Source organism: Phyllostomus hastatus, unplaced genomic scaffold, assembly GCF_019186645.2.
Source record: "Phyllostomus hastatus isolate PE091 unplaced genomic scaffold, TTU_PhHast_1.1 phas_contig_80, whole genome shotgun sequence".
Taxonomy (NCBI): Eukaryota; Metazoa; Chordata; class Mammalia; order Chiroptera; family Phyllostomidae; genus Phyllostomus; species Phyllostomus hastatus.
This window is the reverse complement of record NW_025333960.1, coordinates 1,306,089-1,331,823: the sequence shown is the minus strand read 5'-3', so window position 1 is coordinate 1,331,823 and position 25,735 is coordinate 1,306,089. Positions and strand designations below refer to the sequence as shown.

At 42.5% G+C, this 25,735-nt stretch overlaps 3 protein-coding genes across 3 annotated transcripts in view; 2 read left to right on the top strand and 1 right to left on the bottom strand.

The window, feature by feature from the left end:
- Positions 1 to 5,610, top strand: part of SEC61A1 (SEC61 translocon subunit alpha 1) — a 38,230-nt gene extending 32,620 nt beyond the window's left edge. Inside the window, exon 13 of the mRNA XM_045850231.1 lies at positions 5,269 to 5,610. Within this exon, the coding sequence (XP_045706187.1) occupies positions 5,269 to 5,310 (42 nt within the window). The 3' untranslated portion in view covers positions 5,311 to 5,610. The remainder of the gene's footprint in view (positions 1 to 5,268) is intronic.
- RUVBL1 (RuvB like AAA ATPase 1) overlaps positions 1 to 25,735 on the bottom strand; it is a 54,578-nt gene that overhangs the window by 1,403 nt on the left and 27,440 nt on the right. The window contains exons 5-10 of the mRNA XM_045850234.1: positions 20,962 to 21,051; positions 20,053 to 20,202; positions 17,534 to 17,597; positions 15,537 to 15,735; positions 4,428 to 4,530; positions 18 to 109 (exon numbers count right to left, since the gene is read on the bottom strand). Of these exons, the coding sequence (XP_045706190.1) occupies positions 18 to 109; positions 4,428 to 4,530; positions 15,537 to 15,735; positions 17,534 to 17,597; positions 20,053 to 20,202; positions 20,962 to 21,051 (698 nt within the window). The remainder of the gene's footprint in view (positions 1 to 17; positions 110 to 4,427; positions 4,531 to 15,536; positions 15,736 to 17,533; positions 17,598 to 20,052; positions 20,203 to 20,961; positions 21,052 to 25,735) is intronic.
- LOC123826290 (ribosome production factor 1-like) lies at positions 9,679 to 10,910 on the top strand. Its single transcript, XM_045850276.1, has one exon. The coding sequence runs from the start codon at positions 9,679 to 9,681 to the stop codon at positions 10,720 to 10,722; it is 1,044 nt and encodes a 347-aa protein (XP_045706232.1). The 3' UTR covers positions 10,723 to 10,910.

The window sequence follows — 25,735 nt, the reverse complement described above, 5'->3', positions numbered from 1 at the left end:
GAGGACAACTGGCTCACCTCAAAGTGGTCTTGGTACCAATCTCTCCCAGGTGGTTCAGTGCCTCCTCACTGATGTTGATTCCTTCTGTCTGGGCACGGATTTTAATAATCTTTTCGAGGAGAAAAACCATGATCAACAGTGACCAATCTCAAATGTCTCATTTATAAAGTGCTTTAAAAACAATCTTGTTCAGTGTTTCTAGTCCCCACCATTACAGCAGCAGAGGCCCAATCCCAGGCTGGTGAGGCAAAGAGCTGACCCCTACCCAGGACTGCACAAACATACCTGTTCGGTGCCAGCCACACTGTGAATGGATTTAAAGCCAGAGTATTACATTCATACTGACTAGAAAGCAGCTGGTACCCTAGAGGTGTGTGCTGCCAGGATGGCTCAGCTCCTGCCTCCCAGCCCAGGCCACTCAATTTCAAGAGCAAGAAAAGTGAGGCTTCTCCAAAATCTGCCCAGGCTCCCACACAGCCTCTAACTTTCTTCTCCAGTATAGACACCACCACCTATAAGACTCAGACAAAAACAGAGATTCTTTATTTGCTTAAAAATAAAATAGTTAAGTAAAATTTTTAAGTTACTTTTACAGATTTACCAGCCCTCATAACATCACCCGAAAATATCTAATCTATCAAGAAGAGGTCAATGTTTGTTGCAGTTTGCAGATCCCGGTAAAGTTGGATGGAAAACGAGCTGGTAGTGTGGGCGCAGTAACACAAGTGGCACCAGGATCCTGCAGGCACACCAGCAATGAGTGATAAGGGGTAGCTGGGATAATGATGTTGTGTATTGGGAAACTGAGATAACGTGAAGACTTTGAACCTCAAATAATATAGGAATTTTTCACTTTGGCAGCTTCATAAACAAGATATCAAGAAGCCCTTGTTTAAATTAAAGTCATAAAAACACCCAGGTAGAGGCTTAGGAAGAGGCTTAGGAAGTGGGCCTCTTAGGTAGAGGCTTAGGAAGAGGCTTAGGAATTGGGAAAGACTAAGCCCCCCAGCTAAAGCCTTACAAGAGGAGACCAGAGGTTTAGGACATAACGCACTTTAAAGCTGGCCTTTCAGCTCTCGGGAAGAGACTCTGAGAGCAGGAGCTGTACGAGGGAGGGATTTACTGTCTAGTGAGTTTTTTATAAGGGGCCAGCCTGCTATGAATGGGAAAGGTCTTACACAGTAAGAAAGACAGGCTCGGGATCAGGGCCAGGGCTGGAAGGCCAGATGCTAGCAAGAAAGTCTTTTATTCTGTCAAAAAACTTGGAACTCAGATTTTGTATGAAATGTCCTGATTTCTAAATGTTGTCAATTTGTTGAAATATTTCACACTGCACCAGCCACATAAAACATCATCTGTTTAGCCAGTGCTGCTAAGGTATGACCTCTGTACAAAAGTATCTTAGCTTGTGCATGACGGGTTCCACCATCTGGGGTCCCAAACCACCATAAATGTAGCTGAGCACAGAAGGTCCTGAGTGGACATGAGGAAGGCAGAAATGGAACAGGAAGGGAGATCCCTGCTCCCAGTTCCCTCCACAGGACTCCCCACAGACCATAACAGTCAGAGTTAGAAAGGTTTTTGCTCAGTATAAAAAGGGTTTCTCACTGCTAGCTGGGGACAAAGGAAACTTCCTGGTCCTGTCAAGAAAAATGTCCCCTAGGACCTTCAAAAACTTTATGGAGATGCAAATATTTAATCCTCGAGCTTGGTTAAGCGGAAAGTTTCAGCCCTGAGCATTTCATCTTTAGCGAGCTGCACTGAATTGGAAGTTGGGCTTAAGAAATATCAGGGACACTGCTCTCACTCTCTCTAAAGCAGGTCAGAGCAATCCCAAGAGCTCCTGTTTCAGACTGTTTGGAAATGGACAGTTCATAAATTAGATCTTTAATCATTTAATAACCTGCAGGGATAGTTTATGAGGGTGTCGGCATTGATAGCAGAATACACGTTACATTTACTCTGTTTTTTAAAGACCTACTCCAGGCTCCAGTAAAAGTGCTAAGGTTATCCCTTGAACCCATCAGAACAAAGCAGTGTGCATAATGGCAATCTGTCCTCTGCTAACCCAAGAGGAGGCCTAGCTAAGCATATGGAACCAGTCCGGGAGCTGGCCTGTGGTCACTGCTCAGGAAGGCACAACTGGAGAACATTCCAGCAGAGAACATACCACATGTTCCAGGGTCAAATGGAGTAAACATGTGAACTGGCTCTGAGTACGGTCTTAGCTCTGCAGCGTATTCTCTGTGACCATGGGGCCCTTGTTTTTCCTGAGTCACAAACCCTCATTATTGAAAGCTGTCATGAGGATTCCAGCGGATATCTATGAAGCACCTGGAAGCTGTTAATATCAGTAATAACTGCAACAGAAAGGGACAGCTGGCCATTTATTGTCACTATCTCACTTAGTCCTCATGACAACCTTGAGAGAAGGGAAGAGATCTTGCAGTGAATCAGTAAGGCTCATAGAGATGCATGAAACTGCTCGAGTCACTTAGCCAAGAAGTGATCTGAGTGTGTAGGGCGGCCTTTCCCAGCAGGCTCTAGTCCCAAAGGTAAGGATGGGAAAACAAAGCATCCTTTGCTTTTGCTTCCACCTCTGTTCAATGAATGCTTTGACTTCAACCTAGCATTCATCCAAGAGCAACAGACCATTAGCTGGTGATAAGGCCCCCAGACATGGACATTATCTCCTAATAATGCACAGTTGCTGCCATGATCTACAATTTTTTCAATATTCTATCAATGCTGGTTATGAAGGGAGACCTCCAGCTCCATGCTCACCCCAGTACTCCTGGGTACTGGTCAACAAGAAATGTTGTCAGGGCCAGGCAGATAGCTACACATGAGCAAGGGGACAACCAAGAAATGCCCAGGAGAGGCCTTCAGAGCTCCAAAAGGAAAGGCCTTGCCAACAAATTGCCAGAGCAACTTCACCCCCACTTGTCATTTCTACCAGGTGGGAGTCTGGTAGCATAGCACTTAGGAACATGGGCTTCAGGATCAGACAGCCTGGATTCCTGTTAGTCCTATTACATACTTGCCACTGACCAGCTTTATGAACTTGGGCATTTAGCCTAAGTCTTCGTGTCCTCATATTTAGGAATCACAACAATAACAGTTCTCCCTGTCTCATGGTTACTGGAAATCAAATGGAATCATGCTGGTTACGCATGTCCATAACTTTAGCACAATATCCAACAAACAGTGCCTGTGCTCTGGTGAGGGGAGAGGGTCCAGCTAGAGCCTATTAAGATGTCAGTGAAGCCCTGGTCCACTCCACATCTCCAGCCTTGGCCATATGCGGACCTCAAATTGAGAGACCTATAGCCTGGAGGTGAGACCATCTGAAGCATAGGTGGACAGAGTAGGGAAAAGAACACAGCCTGTACTGCTCCAGTGGATCAGCAACCTAGAGCACAATCTACTGCTGAGCAGATGGCCTGGGCTCTGCAGGGAACTGTCTGGCTTTGCATCCTGGACTTGTCACTCCACAACTCAGCCATCAAAAAGCAAAGAGGTTATGACTGTGATGACTACTAAAGTACCCTAGTACCAACTGGGGTACTAGAAATTCTAAGTGTGCAGTACCTAGGCATTATTTAGCACACAACTGGTGTTCCAGCTCCAGATCAAGCAAAAGGCAATGCATGCAAGAACTGGGACTGCACCCCTTGGGATAAGGCCCAATCTCATACACCCCTGTCACCTCCACCCCCAAATTCAGCTCACATGGAATTCTGGCATGCACTCTGTGCAGTGACTGAGCTAGATGCTTCCATGTACATTTCCATCAAGTCTCTCATTATAAGGTTAGTTTTATGACCTCCGTTCCAGGTGCCTAAGATGTGTGACCCTGTTTACTATTATCTCTACAACCAAGGCAGCAGCCCCAGGCACAGCCTCCAAAGTCCCTGAGAAACCCATTGGTCATGCTGTATACAGCTCTGCTAGGACTTGAGTGCTCACCCCCTCTAGCTTCTGTATCCTGCTAAAGCTGGCCTGCTGTGGGTTCTGGTGGGACAGAGTACCTGGCTTTGCCCACTGAGCAAAAGGAACCTCGAACAGGGTCTGGCCTAGGCACCAAGAGGCTATTGCTAAATCATATTTCAAGCCCTTTACCTAGAGGTTCCTTTTCCAGTGATCCCCCTAATGGCTGTCATCAAGTCAGTATTTTTCACCATTTCTTTCCTAAAGTTTATCAGGAGGGATGTAGGCAACTGAAGTTTTATGACACTTTAGGCAGTGTCTAGCTGGCCCATCCCTCCTTCAGATGGGGAGACTGAGGCTCAGAGTATTGTGACTTGTCCAAGGATGCAGCATAGTGATGGGACAGTGGTGGGAGTCAGTACTTCCTACATGGCATCAGAGAACACTGGCAGCAACTCAGGGGGGAACAGAGAGAGGAAGGGAGAAGATAGGCTCACCTGTTTCATTTCCTGTGGAGTATACAACATGGTCCGGATGATCATCACTCGGTCCAGAAGGTCAAGAGGGATACCATGAGGAGAGGTGATATCCTCAGTGCCTCTGCAAGACCCAGAATGACCATATCACCACAGGCAATTTGAGACCAGACTCTGGACATTGAAAACATGACTGAGGAATGCACAATGACAAAACAGTTAGTGCATGTCCTGAGAGTCAGAGGCAGTGTAAACAGACTACCATTCAGGTGTCATCAAAAACAACTTCATTATTTTAGCAAATATCAGTACCATAGAAAATTTGGGAGAGGGAGAAAAAGGCCACCAAAAATCATATTTGCCAAATTTTCATATAAACATTTTTGTAAACTAAATTAAGCATATAGATTTTTTTGCCTTTGCTTTTGTCCATGTTGCTTTAGTCTTATCAGGTATTTCATAAAACCCAAATTGCTGGGCATTTAGATAGTTTCCAATTGCTGCTATTTTTATTAATGATGCTTTAATAAATAATTTTATGCATATAGTCATGAACATTTCCTCAGCAACTCTAGTAGCATCTGTCACAATTCTGACTATCTGTTCAAATGGATGAATGAATATCCTAATTTACACAGCTACAAAAATGATCTGATCTCACTGCATTATAGCCAGCACTGGGTATTCTAATTTTCAAATATTTTGTTGCTTTGATGGTTTAGAAAATGAATGGGTAACATCTTGTTTGAATTTGCATTTCCTTGACTCATTTGAATGCTTTCCCTTATGTGCACTAGTTATTTTATTTCTTTTGGAAAACTGTCCAGTTATGTCTTTTCCTATGTTCCTCTTGGACTTTTAGCCAAGCCACAGGAAGAACAGCCCAGGAGAGGAGCCCTATTAAACCCACCAGGCCCTGAGGTACCCAGCTGCCTGCCTGACAGGATGTGTGTTGCGCAGACCTGGCAGCCCCCAGGACCAGGCTTCAACCACAGCATCTGGAAGCCTCAGCCTTTTAGAGTCACAGCAGCAGCAGGTCTACCTCAGCACCATTTCTGGTGTCAGATTAAGAGTCTATGGTCATAACTTATCACTATAATAAAGAACAAGGGCAGGACATTTGGATTTAATTGTTAGTATCAAAATACTTGGTTTCTAATGTAAGTAAACATTGCAGAAATAAAACTTCAGTTAAAAAAAATCATTCTGGCCCTGGCTGGTATGCACAGTGGATTGAGTACCAGCCTGCAAGCCAGAGGGTCACCAGTACGATTCCCAGTCAGGGCATATGCCTAGGTTGAGGGCTGGGTTCCCAGTGGGGGGCGCATGAGAGGCGGCCACACAATGATATTTCTTTCCCTCTCTTTTTCCCTCCCTTCTCCTCTCTCTAATAATAAAGAAAAATAAAATCTTTTTTAGCCCCGGCTGGCATGGCTCAGGGATTGAGCTCGGGCTGCGAACCAAAGCATTGCGGGTTCGATTCCCAGTCGGGGCACATGCCTGAGTTGCAGGCCATGGCCCCCAGCAACCGCACATTGATGTTTCTCTCTCTCTCTTTCTCCCTCCCTTCCCTCTTTGAAAATAAATAAATAAAATCTTTAAAATAAAAAATAAATAAATAAATAAATAAAATAAAATCTTTTTAAAAAGTCATTCTGTTGAAATTGTATCCAGTTAGTTGAAGCATAAATGTATATTTATTATTGCAAGAATAAAATGTTGTTCTGATATAGGCTACAAGAGGATGAACCTTGAAAATCTTATGCTAAGTGAAAGAAGCCAGTTATAGTCCTCACTGGTGGGTGTGGCTCAGTAAGTTGGGTGTCATCTAGTAAAGCAAAAGTTTGATTCCTGGTCAGGGCACATGCCTGGGTTATGGATTCGGTCCCCTCTTTTTCTCCCTCCATAAACAAACAAACAAACAAACAAGCAAACAAACAAACAAACCCCCCCCTTTTTTTTTAAGAAAGAAGCCAATTATGAAACAGCAGATATTGTATGATTCTATTTATAGGAAATATCTAGAAAGGGCAAATTGGTAAAGACAGAATAGAAGAGAGGATACCAGGTAGAGGGAGAAGGGGAAAATGAGACTTACTACTTAAGGGGTAGAGTTTCTCTTTGGGGTGATAGAAAAGCTTTGGACGTGGATGGTGGTGATGGTTATAAAACACATGAATGTAATTAATACCACTGAATTGTACAGCAAAATGGCAAATTCTGTGTTACATACATTTTACCACAATAAAAACAATTCAAAAAAGAATAAAATGCTACATTAATGAACTGTTAAATATAAAAAGTTAAGACCTTTCAAAATAAATGGGGAAATACAATAGAAAATACAAATATTAATATAACTTTAGAGAAAATAAATCTCTTTTACAAACAAATAATTCTAAAAATAGTTACATAGAAGAATTGTAAAAATTAAATTCTATCATGCCCTGGCTAGTGTGGCTCAGAGGTTGACTGCCAGTCTGCGAATCAGAGGGTTGCTAGTTCAATTCCCAGTCAATGCACATGCCTGGGTTGCGGGCCAGGTCCCCAGTGAGGGGCACAAGAGAGGCAACCACACAGTGATGTTTCTCTCCCTCTCTTTCTCTCTCCCTTCCCCTTTCTAAAAAATAAAATAAATAAAATCTTTAAAAGAAAATGTTTATAAATAGAGGGGGGTAGAAACAGGAGGGAAGTGGGGAGGGCTGGGGGGGTGGAGGAAAGGGCAGAAAACTGTACTTGAACAACAATTAAAATTAAAAAAAGAAAGAAAATGTTTATTAAAACACTCTATAAATAAATTCTATCATGATTTAAATATTGGTATTTGGTTTGCCTACAATCTTCACATTAAATAAAATAACTTTTAATAACTACATTTAATTTCAGTTACTGAATTATATCTAGGCCATATGTTTAAGATTTCTCTCTCTCTTTTTTAAAGATTTTATTTATTTATTATTATTTATTTATTTATTTTTAGAGAAAGGGAGGGAGAAAAGCATCAATGTGTGGCTGCCTCTCGCACACCCCTAACTGGGGACCCAGCCTGCAACCCAGGCATGTGCCTAGGTAATCAAACCGGCGATCCTTTGGTTCACAGGCCAGCGCTCAATCCATGGAGCCACACCAGCCAGGGCAAGTTTAAGATTTCTTAAGTCCCACTTCGGAATTCTCTTGAAATTCTTTTTTATTTTAAAGATATTATTTATTTATTTTTAGAGAAAGTGGAAGGGAGGGATAAAAAGAGGGAGAGAAACATCAGTGTGAGAGAGAAACATTGATCAATGGTTGCCGCTTGCATGCACCCTAACTGGAGAATGAACCTGAAACCCAGGCATGTGCCCTGACCAGAAATCGAACCTGTGACCCTTCACCTCATGAGACAGCACGACAGCACCCAGTCAACTGAGCCACACTCATCAGGGCTCTCTTGAGAATTCTTGAAAAAAATTTTAAAAGATCTCACCTTTACCCTGTTAAAATATCCCAAATTCTGTAGCACTCATGATAAATCATCTTTAATTCTGACATAATAACAAATATAATTCTAAAGAAAAAGTGGTTAAAGAAAAATGAAGTACTCCCTCATCAAACTTCAAAATAACAGAATTTACAAGCATGCATTAAGAAAGTTTCTTATAGTTTTGAGTCCCTAAAATTAAAAATTTAAACCAAAGGCCTGCTTAAAGACTACTATATATTTTTCTGGAATAAAGGCAAGACATTTTTAAATTTGTCCAAGCTATGAACCTTAGGCGCAGTTTCATTTAGAAAACATATTAATAAAAAATGGTTTCTGGGATTCTATTCTACTAGGCACAAAAGGACCCTATTTACTAATACTCCTGCACAGGGCAGTGACTCTAGGAGGAACTCTCGATGTGGAGCAGTCACTGTTTGACAAGGCAGCCATAAAAGCGTATTACATTATAAAACTACTAACAATAAACTGCAATGATTGTATTTTGGCTAAAACTGCAGATTTATTCTTTTCTTGTACTTGAAAGTTTATTTTTGACTTTGACTTCAGCCTAAGACTGATTTTATCATTATGGCATTTCACAACTCTTAAAACTATGTTAATGGTGTGCCTCTTCCAAATGTACAGTTTTGGGTTGTGAGACCTTATGTGTGATTCTTCTAGGATTCCAATATGGTACAATATATCTGGAGGGACATAGTGACTGGAATCTAGAAGTTTATCCTATAGATAGACCTACACATGTGCAAAAATTTTAATGTAGGGTTACTCCACTGTGGCATGTTAACATTTTGAACCACATAATTTTTCTGTAGAGGACTATCCTGTGCATGTTGGATGTTCAGCAGCATCCCTGGCCTTTACCCACAAAATGCCAGCAGTACCTCCAGACGTGAAAAGTAAATGTTTTCCTGGCCCAGAATCACTGCCTGACTGCTTCTTTATATAATCTTGTAACTATGGTGACACAGATAACACAAGCTTAAAGCTTCTATGAGGACAGGAGGTACAGTAAAGAACACTTCATTGGGTAACATGAAGGATAACTCTCGTAAGTCCCCTAAGCCGTAAGAAGAAAGCCATTTGATTTTTTGATGAGGCTGTCATTACAATTCAATAAAGTAATAACAGTCTTTTCAACAAATGGTCCTGGGACAATTGGGTATCCACATGCAAAGGGATGAAGTTGGATGACCTATTCCTTATGCCATACACAAAAATTAAATCTAAGTGATCAGAAACCCAAATGTCAGAGCTACAACTAGAAAACGCTTAAAAGAAATCACAGGTGTTAATTCTTTGTTACCTTAGATTATGTAATGAATTTTCTTTAAAAAAAGAAACAAAACATTTTATTTATTTACTTTTAGAGTGAGGGAAAGGGAGGGAGAGAAACATCTACACGCTAGAGATACATCAATCGGTTGCTTCTCACACGCCAACCCAAATGGGGACCTTGCCAGCAACCCAGGTATGTGCCCTGACCAGGAATCAAGCCAGCAACCTTTTGGTTTGCAGGCAAGCGCACAATCCACTGAGCCATACCAGCCAAAGCAAATTGTTTTTCTTAGATATGAAACCAAAAGCACAGGCAAACAAGAGAAAAACAGATGAAATGGACTTCATCAAAATTTAAAACTTGTATGTCAAAAGACATAGTCAAGACACTGAAAAGACAATCTACAGAATATGAGAAAAATATTTGCAAATAATACATCTATAGGAGTCTAGTATCCCTAGAATACATAAAGAATTTTTATGACCTGGTACAGATGCCCAGGAACGAACGCTATGGAGAAGACCGGCGGTAGCCGAAAGAAATCCCTAAAATGCAAAGGTGCTACCGAGGAACCTCAAGAAGCGGCAGTTGTTAAGGATGGGGCGACAGAAAGCGAGGTCCAACCCCCCAAAGCGTCTGCCTTTCCTCCAGGCTTCAGTATTTCCGAGATCAAAAACAAACAGCGGAGACATTTAATGTTCACGTGGTGGAAACAGCAACAGTGGAAGGAAAAGTTGGCAGCTAAGAAAAAACTTAAAAAAGAGAGAGAGGCTCTTGGTGATAAGGCTCCACCAAAACCTATACCCAAGACCATTGACAACCAGCGAGTGTATGATGAAACCACAGTAGACCCTACTGATGAAGAGGTTGCTTATGATGAAGCTACAGATGAATTTGCTTCTTACTTCAACAGACAAACCTCTCCCAAGATTCTCATTACATCAGATAGACCTCATGGGAGAACAGTACGACTCTGTGAACAGCTCTCCACAGTTACACCAAATTCACATGTTTATTACAGAAGAGGACTGGCTCTGAAAAAAATTATTCCACAGTGCATCTCAAGAGATTTCACAGATCTGATCGTTATTAATGAAGATCGTAAAACCCCAAATGGATTAATTCTGAGTCACTTGCCAAATGGACCAACTGCTCATTTTAAAATGAGCAGTGTTCGTCTGCATAAAGAAATAAAGAGAAGAGGCAAGGACCCCACAGAACACATACCTGAAATAATTCTGAATAATTTTACAACACGGCTGGGTCATTCTATTGGACGGATGTTTGCATCTCTCTTCCCCCATAATCCTCAGTTTACTGGAAGGCAGGTTGCCACATTCCACAATCAAAGGGATTATATCTTCTTCAGATTTCACAGATACATATTCAAGAGTGAAAAGAAAGTGGGAATTCAGGAAATAGGACCACGTTTTACCTTAAAATTAAGATCTCTTCAGAAAGGAACCTTTGATTCTAAATATGGAGAATATGAATGGGTCCATAAGCCCCGGGAAATGGATACAAGTAGAAGAAAATTCCACTTACAAAGCAACTGAAGGAATAATATTGGATTTTGCTGAGCAGGTCTATCTTGAGATTGTGACAGAAGACACTTCAAAAGGGCATTTGCTGATAACACCTTTCGAATCTGCACAAATTACCTAGTGCCATGAATTACCTACTACTTACTGTTTCTGTAAGAAATACAAATAAATGTCATTTTGGTAAGAGAAAAAAAAAAGAATTTTTACAACCTAACAATAAAAAGACAACCTGTAGAAAATGGGCAAAGTATCATAAACAGATAATTTTCCTAAGAAGATATGCAAATGACCAACAGGCACAAGAGAAGATGCTCAGCATCACTAGCCATCAGGAAAATGCAAATCAACAGCACAATGAGATACCACTTCATACCCATTAGGATGGCTAAAATCAAAACGACAGACAATACCAAGAGTTGTTGAGGATGTGGAGAAATTAGAATCCTCACACATTGCTATTGACAGTGGTGTAGCCACTGTGAAAAAATGTCTGGCAGAATCCTGAAAGGTGAAGCAGAGCTACCATTTGACCCAGCAATTCCACTCCTTAGGTACCCCAATGTCCATCAAATGATGAATGGGAAAACTTGCTACTAAATATTCCATACTTTGATATACTACTTAGCCTTAAAAACAAGTACTGGTGTGTGTTGTAACATGAGTGAACATTGACATTACATTAAGCGAAAGGCCGACAAAAAAGAACCCCACAGATTGTATGGTGCCATTTGTATGAAATGTCCAGAAAAGGCATTAAATGCATAAAGGTAGAAAGTAGGTGAATGGTTATCAGGGACTGTGGAGAGGAGCTATGGAAAAAAATAGGTGTGTGTGTAGGGGTAGGGTACATGTGCAGATGGCAGGGTAGCTGTTGATAGGGATAGGATTTCTTTTAGGGGTGATGAAAATGTTCTAACACAAACTATGGAGATGATTACACAACTTTGTGAATATGTTAAAACCCCCTGAATTTTACACTTTAGCTGGGTGAATTGTATTAGGTGTGAATTTTATCTCTATAAAGCTTTTTTTTTTTTTAAGTGCCACTCAGGGTGTTCTACCACAGGGTTACAGTGAATTGAGACCACATTGTTTCTTAAGTCTCCATGCTTTATTGTAACAGTGACTTATGGAGGAAAAACTCCTATAAAGACTCCTTAATTCAGGTAGCTATTCTCCACAGGAAAAGAAGACCTTCCAAAGTTTTCAGAGTTGGGATCAGAGCCAGGCTCACCTTCAACATCTGTGGGTCCTGGTGTGGGAAATGGAAAGGACTTCTCAAGGTAACAAGCGTAGACAGAGTCAGTGCAGCTTCACCTCCTATTGTAGCTATGAACACTGTCAATTTCCACAGGAGAGTAAAGCACCCATGGAAGAAGCATAGGGACATGTGCTCCTCCAGTAATGGTTCCCTCATCCCCCAATGCACAAGGACAGGTGACCTAGAGGACTTGGGGGCTGTCTGCAGTTTCAGAGGCACTGAACACCAGTAGCCACAGTGGCTCTCCACACAACCACCATCAACTCAAAGCTCAATCCCCATTCAGTGACCAGACAACTCCACAAAGCAGTGTAAGACAGCAGGAATGACATGGACTTTGGAGTCAGGTGTCAAGCTTGAAGCCTATGCTGGTCACCTCATGTGTGAAATCTGAAGAAAACATCACCTGCCCAGAAGGTAGTCAGGGTGCCTTGAGATTACATGAGATGACCCATGTAGAGTACTTTAGACGGTGTCTGGCACAGAGGAAGCCCTCAGTGGCTACGAGTTTCCTTCCTCCTCCCTTTCCTTTCAAGCTCTGGAGGTCAGATATGGGTCTGAAGTGAAGAAGGAAGCTCAACAACTCCTAAGTATAGGGGTAGAGTCTGATGGGCAGCAAGTCAGATGTGGCCAAAACTACCAGAAATTCCGTCATTTCACATTTAAGCCAAATCTCATACAGAGCATGAGCTGTGAAGTTCAATGCTCTGGTCAAATCCCAGTCTTGCTTCCGAACTGTGTGACCTTGGCCAAGTGTCCCCTCCTGGTGCAGCCTCAGTATCCTCATTTAAACAATGAGAACAGCTGTCCCTTCCTCACTAAGTTGAGGTGAGAGCAGCAATGTGCCTGGTCTACAGAAAGAGCTCCATAATACATGTTGGCTATTATTTTTATCCTTGATATTCTGACATTATCACTACTCAACAAATTTCCCTCTAGGTCTTGGCACCAAAATCCTCTTGAAGAGCACACACCCCAATTTTGGTTATTTTATTGGGCTTACACAAGATCCACACTCTGAACATCTTACCTCCATTTGGGTGACTGCAGACTGACAGCCATGAGCAGCTACAGCCTCAAGGAGCCCTGATCAAGTCAGTCAGAAAGAAGCTGGGGTCATTCACCCAGATTGCAGGCTGACCAGAGCTCTGTCCCCTTTGGGCAATTCTGAGATCAAAGCCACATTCCTATGAACCTTTTTCCTGGAAGGAATGGGACTGAAAGAAAGTACTCAGAGGCCTAAGAAATCTTGCTCCTGCCATCTTGCTGTACTGGCATCTGCTGGGCTGAGTTATCCACTGTGAAGGAAGGGAACCTGTTAGCAGAGCTCTGCAGCAGGGTTGCCATCTGTCCAGGCTGAGCCCTTCCATCAGTTGCCCAAATGAAGCCAGGCCTAACCAAAGAAAAAGCAAGCATAGCAAACCTATGGAGTCTGTGCAACAGAGACACCAGGGACACTGGGTACCAAGCCATATATCTGATTTCCAGAAGCTGCCTAGGGAGCCAGGATCCTCTCACCAAAGGCTGTCCTGGACCTGGTACAAACTGCCTTATCTCAAATATTGAAGAAAAAAACGTAGCAATGTTACCAACACAGTATTATAAAGATTCAAGGAGTGACTACAAGATTCTGCTACATAAATTTGAATCATGAATACAAATTCTAATTCCTAGTTAACTGAGGGGAAATCTGAGGAGTTCACTCCCTAGCACTAACAGCACAGCTTCTAGATAACTATAACTATAATGGACATACCCCCGCCCCCAAGAAATGGAGAGGGTTTGAGCTACACACCTGTGACTGGAGACTTTGCCCCATTACTAAACTTGGCAGCTGGAAGAGGGGAAAAGGCAAATATGGCCAACACTTGCCCTCATTGGTTGGAAAGCTGGACACTCCCACTGGCTTTCGGCATGCATGGAATTCTGGGAAAGGACTTTTGGGAATGGAACGTACCAGAAAGCAAAAAGTCAGTTTTTTCCCCCTCCCCCTATGGGGGGGAGGGTTTGTCAATAGTTGCCTATGGGCCTGTCAACAGTGGCCACTGCAGGCCTGTGAATGGTGGACTGGGGACAAAGACTCCAAAAGATGCCTGAAGCTGGACAGCAACTGGAAACCAGCTAAGCCATCTACGTTTATGATACTTTTGGGCAGTTCCTGGTGCAACTTTGAACTGATCTGGCAGAGGGTGACAGAGTGATTTTTCTTTTGAGTGTCTTAGAAGGAACAGGTTTTGAAGCAGAAACTTGCCGTTATTTCCAAAGACCTTTGTGATAAGTCAGCACTGTGAACAGATTTTTGTTCTTGTGTTATTTTCAGTTCTTGAACCTACGTAGTAATGACAAATACTTAAGTAGCTATTTTTGATGTCATACTCTGAGATTCTTCCTTTCCCCTTACTTTTGTTACCAGATATTTCGGATGGAAACTTGCCGTTAAATAAAATATTCCTTTCTTTTCCATTGAACTCCATCAGTCTTTGGAGATCTGCCTGGTAGGTGGCAAGCAGTAGGACGCCCCCCGACCCCCAACTGGTTGTATTACTCACTGTCATTCAAGAGGCAAGTGTAGGTGGGTCAGAAATCTGAATTCCTAACTCAGTGTGGCTCTGGTTCTGTGTTGAAACTCATGGGCCTTGGGGTCTCTTTCTGGATTTCTAGTACCCTTCTGCCAGGAGCATGCAGCCTCCAGGGCTCTGTTGCCCTCACTACTCTGTTGCAGACTTAAAAGGGCTTCTCACCATTCCCCTTCATTCCACTAGCAATGCTGGGATGTGGCCCCAGTTTTCAAACAGGAGCACAAAAAACCAAAAAGCAAAAAAAGTACCAAGTATGAGGTACTGATGCTCAGGTTGCAAGCTGGAAAGATGGTGTGTTCTCTGAGGCTCACAGGCCTACAGAATACTTAGGAGAATAAAAGAATCTCAGCCAAGTCCCCTGTCTCAGCCCTGAGCCCATCTTGGCAGAGTAAGTATCATAGTATTTGACTTCCAGGTGTCAACACCTCCCTTTCCAAAGGCAGACCTAAGGGAGCAGGGGTAAGTAGAGGCACTGTGTGGCTCTAAGGAATAGACAGAAATTTCTGGTTTTGTTATGGTTTCACTATCAGAAAGACCTGGATTCTCATTCTACCTTTATGACTAGGGGCAAGTTATGCTACCATTCTGTTTCCTCATCTGCAAAATGAAACCAAAAATATTTACCTCCCAGAGCTAGTATAATCAGAGATGTTAATATATATAATGTCACCCAGACCAGCCTATCCAATCTTAATCTTTGCCCACTCCAACTGAATGAACAAATCATACCACAACGTAACCCCAGGAGGCCCTCATATTCAGTAACAGGATGGCAGTTGCCTTTGGTGACCATGATGGATTAAGGCTGACACATGAACTACCTTTGAAAGCAAGCCACTTTGGCATGTTTCTCTCAAAATGAATATGACTTCCCTTCTTTCCCATCCTAACTCATGACATAATAATGGGTTTAAAGTGATCCTGGAGAACAAATGAACCCAGATGGAAGGTAGAAAATCATCATGGCTGGCGGACAGCCACCCTACCTGATGACACAGTTGCCTCGGTTAGATGCAAAGATCACGATGGGGGCAATAGATGATTCCAGGGCCCGGTGAAGGTAGGTGAAGCACTCAATGTCCAGCATGTGGACCTCATCAACAAATAACACACCTGGAACCAACTCAGCAATGCCCTGATCGATGTACTTGTTCACCACCTTGTTAATTTCCCCTCGAAGTTTGTCTAGGAGACAGTAAGAGTAGACATGCAAGGTCAGTAGTAGATGGGGAAAACTGTCACCTTTTCTCTTCTCTCCCCATCTGGATTCAACCCAAACCCAAGTTTGGAGCCTGGTTTTACTGCTAGCTATGTGACCTCAGGTACATTGTTGATATGTCCCTACTCCAGATTTCAGTTTCCTAATCTGAAAGTAAGAATGATCACACCAGAAATCACAAAACTGGCAATTTCCCCTGAAGATGTCTTTTTTAAGTCACACTCCCCACCAGGCATTATTACTCACACCCACCCACACTTAGCTCCCTACCTGATTCCAGAGACACTGAGTTTGGGACCTCTGGATTAAATGAGTTCCCATATACAAATTTGTTCTGCACTGGTAAATGACCCTATCTTTGGCCCTGTATCACAAAGCTTAGGTTAATTAACTTTCTGCCAAGTACCTGGACAAAGGAATGAATAAAGGGCATGTATAGAATCATATCTGTAAGAAAACCTGTGAGTAATGAAAGGATCTGAGAAAAGGTCCAATCTCAGAGTCCGAAGAGCGTAAGTCTCTCAAAAGTTAAAAAACCCACACTGGCTGGTGTGGCTCAGTAGACTGAGCAGCAGCCTAGAAACCAAAAGGCTGCTGGTTCAATTCCTGGTGAGGACACATACCCAGGTGGCAGGCCAGGTTCCCAGTTGGGGGTGTACAAGAGGCAACCAGTCTATGTTTCTCTCCCTCTTTCTCCCTCCCTCCCCTCTAAAAATAAACAAACAAATAAATAAAATCTTAAAAAAAAAAAAAAGTTAAAGAACCTATCTAAGGTCACTCATTTTTCCAGCCAGCTCCTATGCTATCAGGAGGGAGCTACTCACAAACACAGAACTTGAAGATTTGATATAGCATCTCCCACCAAAGCCATGAGGCAGGGATGGTCAAAAGAGGATGCATAGTCAAAATCATGTTAAAATACAGAAACTGTTCTTGTCAAGTATAATAGGAAGACCTCAGATCACTCCACTGGCTAAAACTTTAAACAAACAAACAAACACATGCTTTTGCAGGGGTGTCCAACCTGCAGCTCACAGGCCGCATATGGCCCAGGATGGCTATGAATGTGCCCTACACAAAACTCTAAGTTTACTTAAAACCTTTTTTTTTGCTCATCAGTTTTCGTTAGTGTATCTGTATTTAATGTGTGGCCCAGAGACACCTAAAGGTTGAACACCCCTGCAACTGTTTAACATTTTAAGGTGATAAAGCTGTAGGTGGTAAATAGGAAAAAAGAGGGACATAACAGAAAGAAAAGAAGAGTACACTAAAGGTCCACAAGGGAGCAGCAACATTCCTGCCAAAGTGGGAAGTGCCAGGAAGATGAGCAGAGTAGAATGGAAACTCCTGGCAAGTTAGAGGAATGTAGTACCAGGCAGCAAAGCTCAGTGCTCAGGTGTGCTCTGGCAGGAGCTACCCTGCAGAGTTGGGCAAACACAATCTACATTTCTGGGATCTCAAGGGGACCAGAGACTGTGAAGGCTTCAATCTCCAAAGATGAGTGCAAGGATATTGAATTCAGTCAAGAGGATGTGCTAATACACAGGGCCAGAGTGCACTGGGTATGCTTTTGGCTGTTTAAATTAGTCATAGACTATTAGCACAGAGTCAAGGCTCTGAAAAAAAGAGGAAGAAAGAACCTGTTCTGAGGCACTTTCTCAGTTTTAGGGAGGAGTCATTCACAGAGTCTCACACAGGAAGGAAACCAGAATCCAGGGCCCTCCAGCTCTGCTTCTGGTTCACCAACCGTGCTGTTTCTCTTACCTGTGATTTCTGTCTTCTTTGGCTTCATTAACTGGCCCATCATAGACAGAATGTCTTGTCCCCCCTGTGCAAGAGAAGACTTGTCAGTCAGTCCTGCTCTCTAAGGCAGGTGCAAAAGTCTCACCCCCCTCTCCATCCCACAGGTTCCCAGTGTCAACTTGATAGGATCCTGAGGAGTACAGACCCTGTAAGGTAAATGGAGGCAGTCCGGCTTCCTCACCCAGGTGTCCGGGTAACTAAGGGGTGCAGTGTTCCCATAGCCTTGGAGGGGCCTGATAATCAGTGTTCTCACAGCCTTGAGACTGGGTCTGATAAACTGTTCCCATAACAGGAAGTGGGATTCCATACACAATTATGTTATGTTATGTAATGTTCTGGAAGTTTTCTGGCTTTGTTCCCCTCTAGTATTTAAACAGGTAGGGACTCCCTGCTGGGGGCGATGATGATGAGAGACATGCAAGGGGAGAGGTGCCACGATGGGTGCCATGCTGGGGAGCAAGGGCCATGACATGAGACATGCAGATAAACATGCACCTTGCAGCATGCATGGCTCTCCCACCAGTGAATAAAGGCATGCCAGACATCCCAATGGCTCCGTGAATATTTTTCCATCTGCACGAATACCATGAACTTGCCTGGGCTTGAAGGGTGGCAACGCAGGCCCTATTAGCTTGACTGGAAAACTTAAGGAGCTTCTAAACACAGGAGTTCTTAACGGTTCCCCCTGACCCATAAGAATCAAATTCAATCCTTTCATGGAAAGTATAAGCTCTGTGGAATCTAGCCCAGCCTCCAACTCCAGTAATTTTGTTCCAGTTCCACACTGCTTGATCGGCCACACAGGACTCCAAACTGTTCCCTGAACACCCAAGCTCTTTTATGACTCAGTGCTTTTGCATATTCTAGTCTATCTGCCAGGAACTGCATTCCCTTTCCTGGGAAGCTCCCAGTCATCCATTGAAGTTCAGGGATACTCTGTGGAGCATCCGAGTCCCCACCCCTCCTAATGCTCCAGCTCCACTGGGGACGAATGGACTGTTGAAGTAGGTATAAAGAAGTACACCTAATTATGTCCCCATGTTTCCTCCCACTAAACTCAGCTATACAGTCACATTAACCTAGTGCTGACCCAGAGCTGCTCAGAGTCTTGTGAACCCATCCCTGTTAACTCCTAATAGGTTTACTCCCTGCCTGTACTCCTCTCCCCACCAGCTTTTCAGAGTGCAGTCAACAACAAAAAACTGTTGTTTTGTCATTTACCCAGCAATTTGTGATCACTTGTTGGTGACCAGACCCTGGGGCACAGATGTGCTCATGAAATGTTCAACAGCAGCAAGTAGCAAATGTTTCCTGAGTACTTAACAACATCTTATCCTCAAAACAGCCCTGAAGGCAGGAACTATTATGTCCTTTGCACAGAAGAGGAAACTCAAAATCAGAGAGCCTTAAGTCACAGAAAACCTAGAGACCCAAATCAACTAATTAGCTGAGCTTCTAGTGTCACAGAAACATAATCCCTGAATTACAATTCTCAGCCTAGCAATCTCTCCAAGTCAAAGGCTCCCAGGAGGCTGGTTTGGGGACAGCCATTCCACAAGCAGAGGGGACCTACTGGTCCAAGATGATTCTTCAGCAATCTCTTGGCCAAGGCTCCAAGGGCTAAAACACCCAATAATCCAATTTCAGATAAGAAAGACTATTCCCTGCTAGTGAAAAGGTGGCCTCTCTTAGGATGAAGAGAAAACCAAACTGAAAGACTACCAGGAGGGAACAGTTAGGTTTTTAAAATCACACATTTCACCCTGGCCGGTGTGGTTCAGTTGGTTGGAGCATCATCCCATACACCAAAAGGCTGTAGGTTCAATTCTCAGTCAGGGCACACACCTAGGTTATAGGTTCTATCCCCAGGTGGGGTGCGTATGGGAGGCGACCAATCAATGTATCTTACATCAACGTTTCTCTCTCTGCCCCCCTTCTCTCTCTAAAATCAATAAACATATTTATAAAATAAAAATAAAAAATGAACTCACATATTACCATAAAGTAATACTGTATTTTCCCACAAAGTATCCATTTTCTACTTAGCATGAGGAGCAGATACAGTTCCCACTCAAGGCTACAAAATTGGATTTTGCTAAGCAGAGAGAAAGACACAGCTTTGTCAGACTTTCTGAATGTCTGCAAAAGGCTTCAAGAACACTACTGCCCTTCTGCCATTAACACCCAGAGAATCCCAGGGGTGAGCCCACTGCTGGAGAAAAGCCACAGTCAGGGACGGAGGCATGGCTGGGATAAGGAACAACAATACATGTGAAATCACCTGTGACTACAATATTTGAGATGGAACAACTCAAATAGTTGTAGTAGCTCATGCTGCTGTTAATCGCTTAATATTACAAACAGAAAAGGACCTGCTGCCCTATGAAAGGGCAGCAAGCCTCTGACAATTCACTCCCAGAGCTTCCCCAAACATGCACAAGGGCTCATGTGCCAGGTCATGCTCAGGTGAAGGCAGTTACCTGGGGCCGGGCATTGGCAACATCCAAGTCATGCAAGGTCACATCCTGGATGATTTCTTTCTTCTTGTGCACATCTCCCTTTGGCAAGGGGACATACTCTTCAGCTTCAAGGTCGAATTCTGTGGCATAGGTATCACACCTGCCTTGCCTCTGGCAAAAGGAGAAAAACATGAGTGCCTGGTGAGTTTTCCCTGCCAAATCCCTAAAAGGCACATTGCTAAGTGAGATAAAGTCTCCGTTCCCAAGTGGGGGCCTGACAACCTACTTGACTAACTCCAAATATAACCCACTCCCCTGGCTGCCAAGAGAAGGAAACTATCTGCTCATCATTGGGCTTCAAAAACTCAGTTGAAAAATACCCGATATTTTCTCAAAGAATATTTTTTCTCCTCTTTTTTAACTATATGCAATTCCCGATAAAGGGCAAATCCAGTAGATTAACTTGAGCCAGAGGGAGCTGTTCAGACTTTTGTAGTTTGGTGATTTATTGTATGATATGAAGCATTATGCTCATCCATTAAACAGTGAGGAACACTGTACAGGACACTGAAAATCAGATATAAAAAGAACACTAACTAATTCAGCATTCCTTTCCACACGCATATATCTTGAGAAGAAAATACCAAAAAGATAAAAGATTAAATACACTGTACATTTCAATTTAAAAATGACTACAGTCTTGTTTTCTCACCCTATACTCCCCCTCCAAACAGGTTTTAGTATTTTTCTAACCGACTTTTTAGAATGAAGATAAAGGGAAAGCAAACTTTATTAAATAAAGAGGCAACTGCCTACCTTTCATCAACATTGCAGAAGACACTCCATACTCCCCCTGCTGGCCCCCCGCCTGCTGCCCGCCCCCCACAGCCGTCACCTAGGTCTCCCCATGGCAAACAAATCACACATTACCTTCACAGCTCCACTGTTGGCTTCAATGTAAATCACATCTCCAGCCTCTACTCGTTCTTTCTGCAAACTTTCAAAAATGCTGGGGTCCAGCTTAAAATTTTTAAAAAATATGTGAATCAGAGAACTATAATACATATTATATTTACTTCTGACATATTGTAAAGTATCTTTCCATAACAGATTTAAGACAGCTAATGAGTGGAGAGAATATTTGTGTTTACACATGCATGTATTTATGCGTATGTATGAGGATATGTGAAGCTAACTTTGAGAGACTGAGTGTCCTAGAGAGAAAGCAGGAGAGTGAGCGTACCTGCATGCCAGGCAGAGAGGCTCATAAGAAGAAACCTAGTCTCTTTTTTCCAGTTACTCCTAAGACAAATGTGGCTCTGACTGCTTTTAGGTGACCTAAACTCTCCCTGGGACCATAGGTGTCAACACCTCTTAAAACCTGCTGTCTCTACTTCAATCCTTTGCATTCCTCACCTCAGGTACTGATAGAACTTTCTACAACAGAAGCCAGATAGTGATTACTCTTTGTGGCTAGTATGTAATGGGCCCATGCTTTGGGGCAAAGCTATCAGTTTCCTCTCATCTATAAAACAGATGTGATCATAGATATGTAAAATTCAAAGGGAAACATAACCCAGGAGACTTCTCAAGCCTTTTGACTCAAATCCCAGGGTCTGCTCCCTGTTTGCCTGCTTATTTATATAAATCTCCAGGCAGTAGCACATTTTGGGAACTTCTGCTTTTCTCCAGGTCATCCACATTCAGGCCACCCCTGCTGATCAAAATTCTAGGACAACATCTTTTATAAGGAGTTAGTATTTAGAAATAAGTTTCTCTCAGTTAAACTTCATTTCATAATGTGAAGAAAACTTGGGGTTTGTCTCAAACAAAATTAAAGAGCAAAAACCCAGGATTCAGTGAAAGAAGTCAGACACAAAGAACACATAATGTATGATTCCATTTGTATGAAATGTTTAGAAAAGGTAAATAGTATATAGAAACAGAGAGTAGATTAGTGGTTGCAAGGGACTATGGGTAAGAATGGGAAGGTATTGTAACCGGGCATGAGGTTTCTTTTGGGGTGATAAAAACATTCTAAAACTGTGATGGTTGTACAACTCTGTAAATAGATCTAAATTCCTTGATTTGTACACTTAAAATGGGTTTTATTAAAATTATATCTCAATAAAGTTGTTGCAAAATGGTAACCACAGAAACAAAGCTCTACCTCTCTGGCTGGGTGGGGCCTAATGGCCTCCTGGAACACTGTTACAGGCAGAGGGACACTGGATAATAAGCCTCTGACACGGCATGGGGTAAGGGAGGGAGTTGATATGATTCCAAGTATGGTTTTCTCCTTCACACCTAAACACCCACTGTGTATTTATGCTCCATCTATCCAATTACTGTATTTTGCCATGTATAATGTGCACCCATGTTTTTGTGTCCATTAAACATAGGATTAGCTCTGGCTGGTATAGCTCAGTGAATTGAGCATAAGCCTGCAAACCAAAGGGTCACCGGTTTGATTTCTAGTCAGGGCACATGCCTGGGCTGTGGACCAGGTCCACAAGTAGGGGGCACACAAGAGGCAACCACACATTGATGTTTCTCTCCCTTTTTTTCTCCTTCTCCCTTCCCCATTCACTAAAAGTAAATTTAAAAAATTTTAAAAACAAAAAAACATGGGATTATTATACTCAAGTATAATGTATATCCTCAAAAAAATTTCCCTCAAATATTTTGATAAAAAAGTGCACGTTATACATGGCAAAATACGGGTATGTTGTACATATGCTCAAAGTACCTAGTAGAACTCATTTTAGAAGAAATAATTCTCTCCCTTATATTATTTTCTTAAACTGTCCAAAGCAGCCTTATGGATAGCTAAAATCTAAACTGTATGCCTTACTTTAGCTATCATATATTGGAAAGTATATACTTTTTGTTTTTGCTTCAAGCATATTTATATTGATTAATTTCCCAAATGAACTGACTAAAGACATAATTACTGGAAAGATATCAGATCCTACTAAGAAATCTAAATACAGAATGGGAGAAATGAGGGGCAGGTTTAGAGGAGATATTTGCAGAGGCATGCTCCTAAGATGGAAATCCTTTCAGGAAAAAGAAAATTGGCCCTTTGAAGAAGAGATATTTCCATGATCTCAATAAAGCAATGACCAAATAACCATCTTACAGAATCAGAGAACTGAATGACAGAGGGGAGCAAAGATGGAGAAATTATACTGCAAACTCTGATCAATCTACCACAGTTTACAGATGGGAAAATGGAGGCCCAGGGAGCTTAACTGACTTCAAAAGGTCACAAAGCAAGCTGGAGGATGCTCTACCACTTAACTAGTTATATGATCCAAAGATAACTGCTTAACCTCTTTATCAGCCCCAGCTCCTTTATTTGTGAGAAACTGCCCACAGTTATAAATGATAATAAATATTTGTGAAGCACTTAGCCCAGAGCCTGGCACATAAAATAAGAACTATGATAAAAATGTTATATTATTATTAATAATAAAGCAATAATAATAAAAGCCTACAATCTAGATTGCTCCATTTCTCTAACTGAAGGCTTTGAATAACATCACAAGTTACCACTTCTAGACTTCCGGCCAAGATGGAGGCGTAGGTAGACACACTGTGCCTCCTCACACAACCAAAAGAAGGACAACAACAATTTAAAAACAAAAAACAACCAGAACTGGCAGAAAAATCAAATTGTATGGAAGTCCAACAACCAAAGAGTTAAAGAAGACACACTCATCTAGACCAGTAGGAGGGGTGGAGACAGGCTCCCAGAGAAGACTACCAGCAAAGCAGTGGTGGAGGACCGGCCAGCAAGGCGGCGGCTGGCAGACTCAGCAAGGCAGCAGATTGTAGAACAGGGCACCCAAGGCTGCAGCTGGCTGGCAAGGCGGCAGCAGTGGCAGTGCCTGGTGGAGCGGGCAGTCCCACATTCGTGCACAGATAAACCGGGAGGAACATCTGGGGAGTGAGACAGACCACGCAACCCAGAGTTCCAGTGTGGGAGAATAAAGCCTCAAACCTCTGACTGAAAACACCAGTGGGAGTTGAGGCAGCAGCAGGAGAAATCCCCAGCCTCACAGGAGAGTTTATTGGAGAGACTCACAGGGTCCTAGAACGTACATAAGTCCACCTACTCGGGAAACAGCACTAGAAAGGCCCAATTTGCTTGGGGGAAGCAGGGAAAAGGACGGAAAGCTGGCAGAGAGCCAAGCAAGTGCCCTTGTTCCCTCTTAGACCCCTCCCCCACATACAGTGCCACGGAGTAGCCAAGTGAGTTGCCCCACCCTGGTGAATACCTAAGGCTCCACCCCTCACTATGCAATAGGTGCATCAAGACAAAAAAAATGGCCCAAACAAAACAACAGATCAAAGCTCCAGAAATAATACAACTAAGCGATGAAGAGATAGCTAACCTATTGGATGCATAATTCAAAACACTGGTAATCAGGATGCTCATGAAATTGGTTGAATTTGGTCGCAAATTAGATGCAAAAATGAAGGCTACGCTAAATGAAATAAAGGAAAATGCACATGAAACCATTAGTGATGGGAAGGAAACTGGGACTCAAATCAATGGAGTGCACCAGAAGGAAGAAAGAAACAATCAAACAGAAAAGAATGAAGAAACAAGAATTCAAAAGAATGAGGAGGCTTAAGAACCTCCAGGACATTTTTAAACATTCCAACATCCGAATTATGGGGGTACCAGAAGAAGAAGAGGAAGAGCAACAAGTGGAAAAGTTTTTTGAACAAATAATAAAGGAGAACTTCTCCAATCTGGCAAAGGAAATAGACTTCCAGGAAGTCCAGGAAGCTCAGAGAGTCCCAAAGAAGTTGGACACAAGGTGGAACACACCAAGGCACGTCATAATTACATTACTCAAGATTAAAATGAAGGTGAGAATCCTGGAAGCAGCAAGAGATAAGACAGTTACCTACAAAGGAGTTCCCACCAGCCTGTCAGCTGATTTCTCAAAAGAGACCTTACAGGCAAGAAGGGGCTGGAAAGAAATATTCCAAGTCATGAAAGGCAAGGAAGGACCTACATCCAAGATTGCTCTATCCAGCAAAGCTTTCATTTAGAATGGAAGGGCAGATAAAGTGCTTCTCAGATAAGGTTGAGTTAAAGGAGTTCATCATCACCAAGGCCTTATTATATGAAATGCTAAAGGGACTTACCTAAGAAAAAGAAGATAAAAAATATGTACAGTAAAATGACAGCAAACTCACAATTATTAACAATCACACCAAAAGCAAAAACAAACTAAGCAAACAACTGGAAGAGGAACAGAACCACAGAAATGGAGATCACATGGAAGGTTAGCAACAGGGGAGTGGGAGGGAGAGAGAGGGGGAAAAGGTACAGAGAATAAATAGCATAAATGGTAGGTAGTAAATAGACAGGGGGAGGGTAAGAATAGTATGAGAAATGTAGAAGCCAAAAAACTTATTAGTATGACACCTGGACATAAACTAAAGGGGGGGAATGTGGGTGGGAGGGGGTGTGCAGGGTAGAGGGGAGTGAAGGGGGAAAATAGGACAACTGTAATAGCATAATCAATAAAATATATTTTAAAAAAATGTTACCACTTCTTAGGTAACTACAATAGGTGCCACATCCAAAGCCACAACTTTGACCCTTAAAAGAACTCTGTGAGATAGACAATTTTTATTCCCAATTAACAGATAAAGTCATTTCCCAAAGGCCACACTGCTA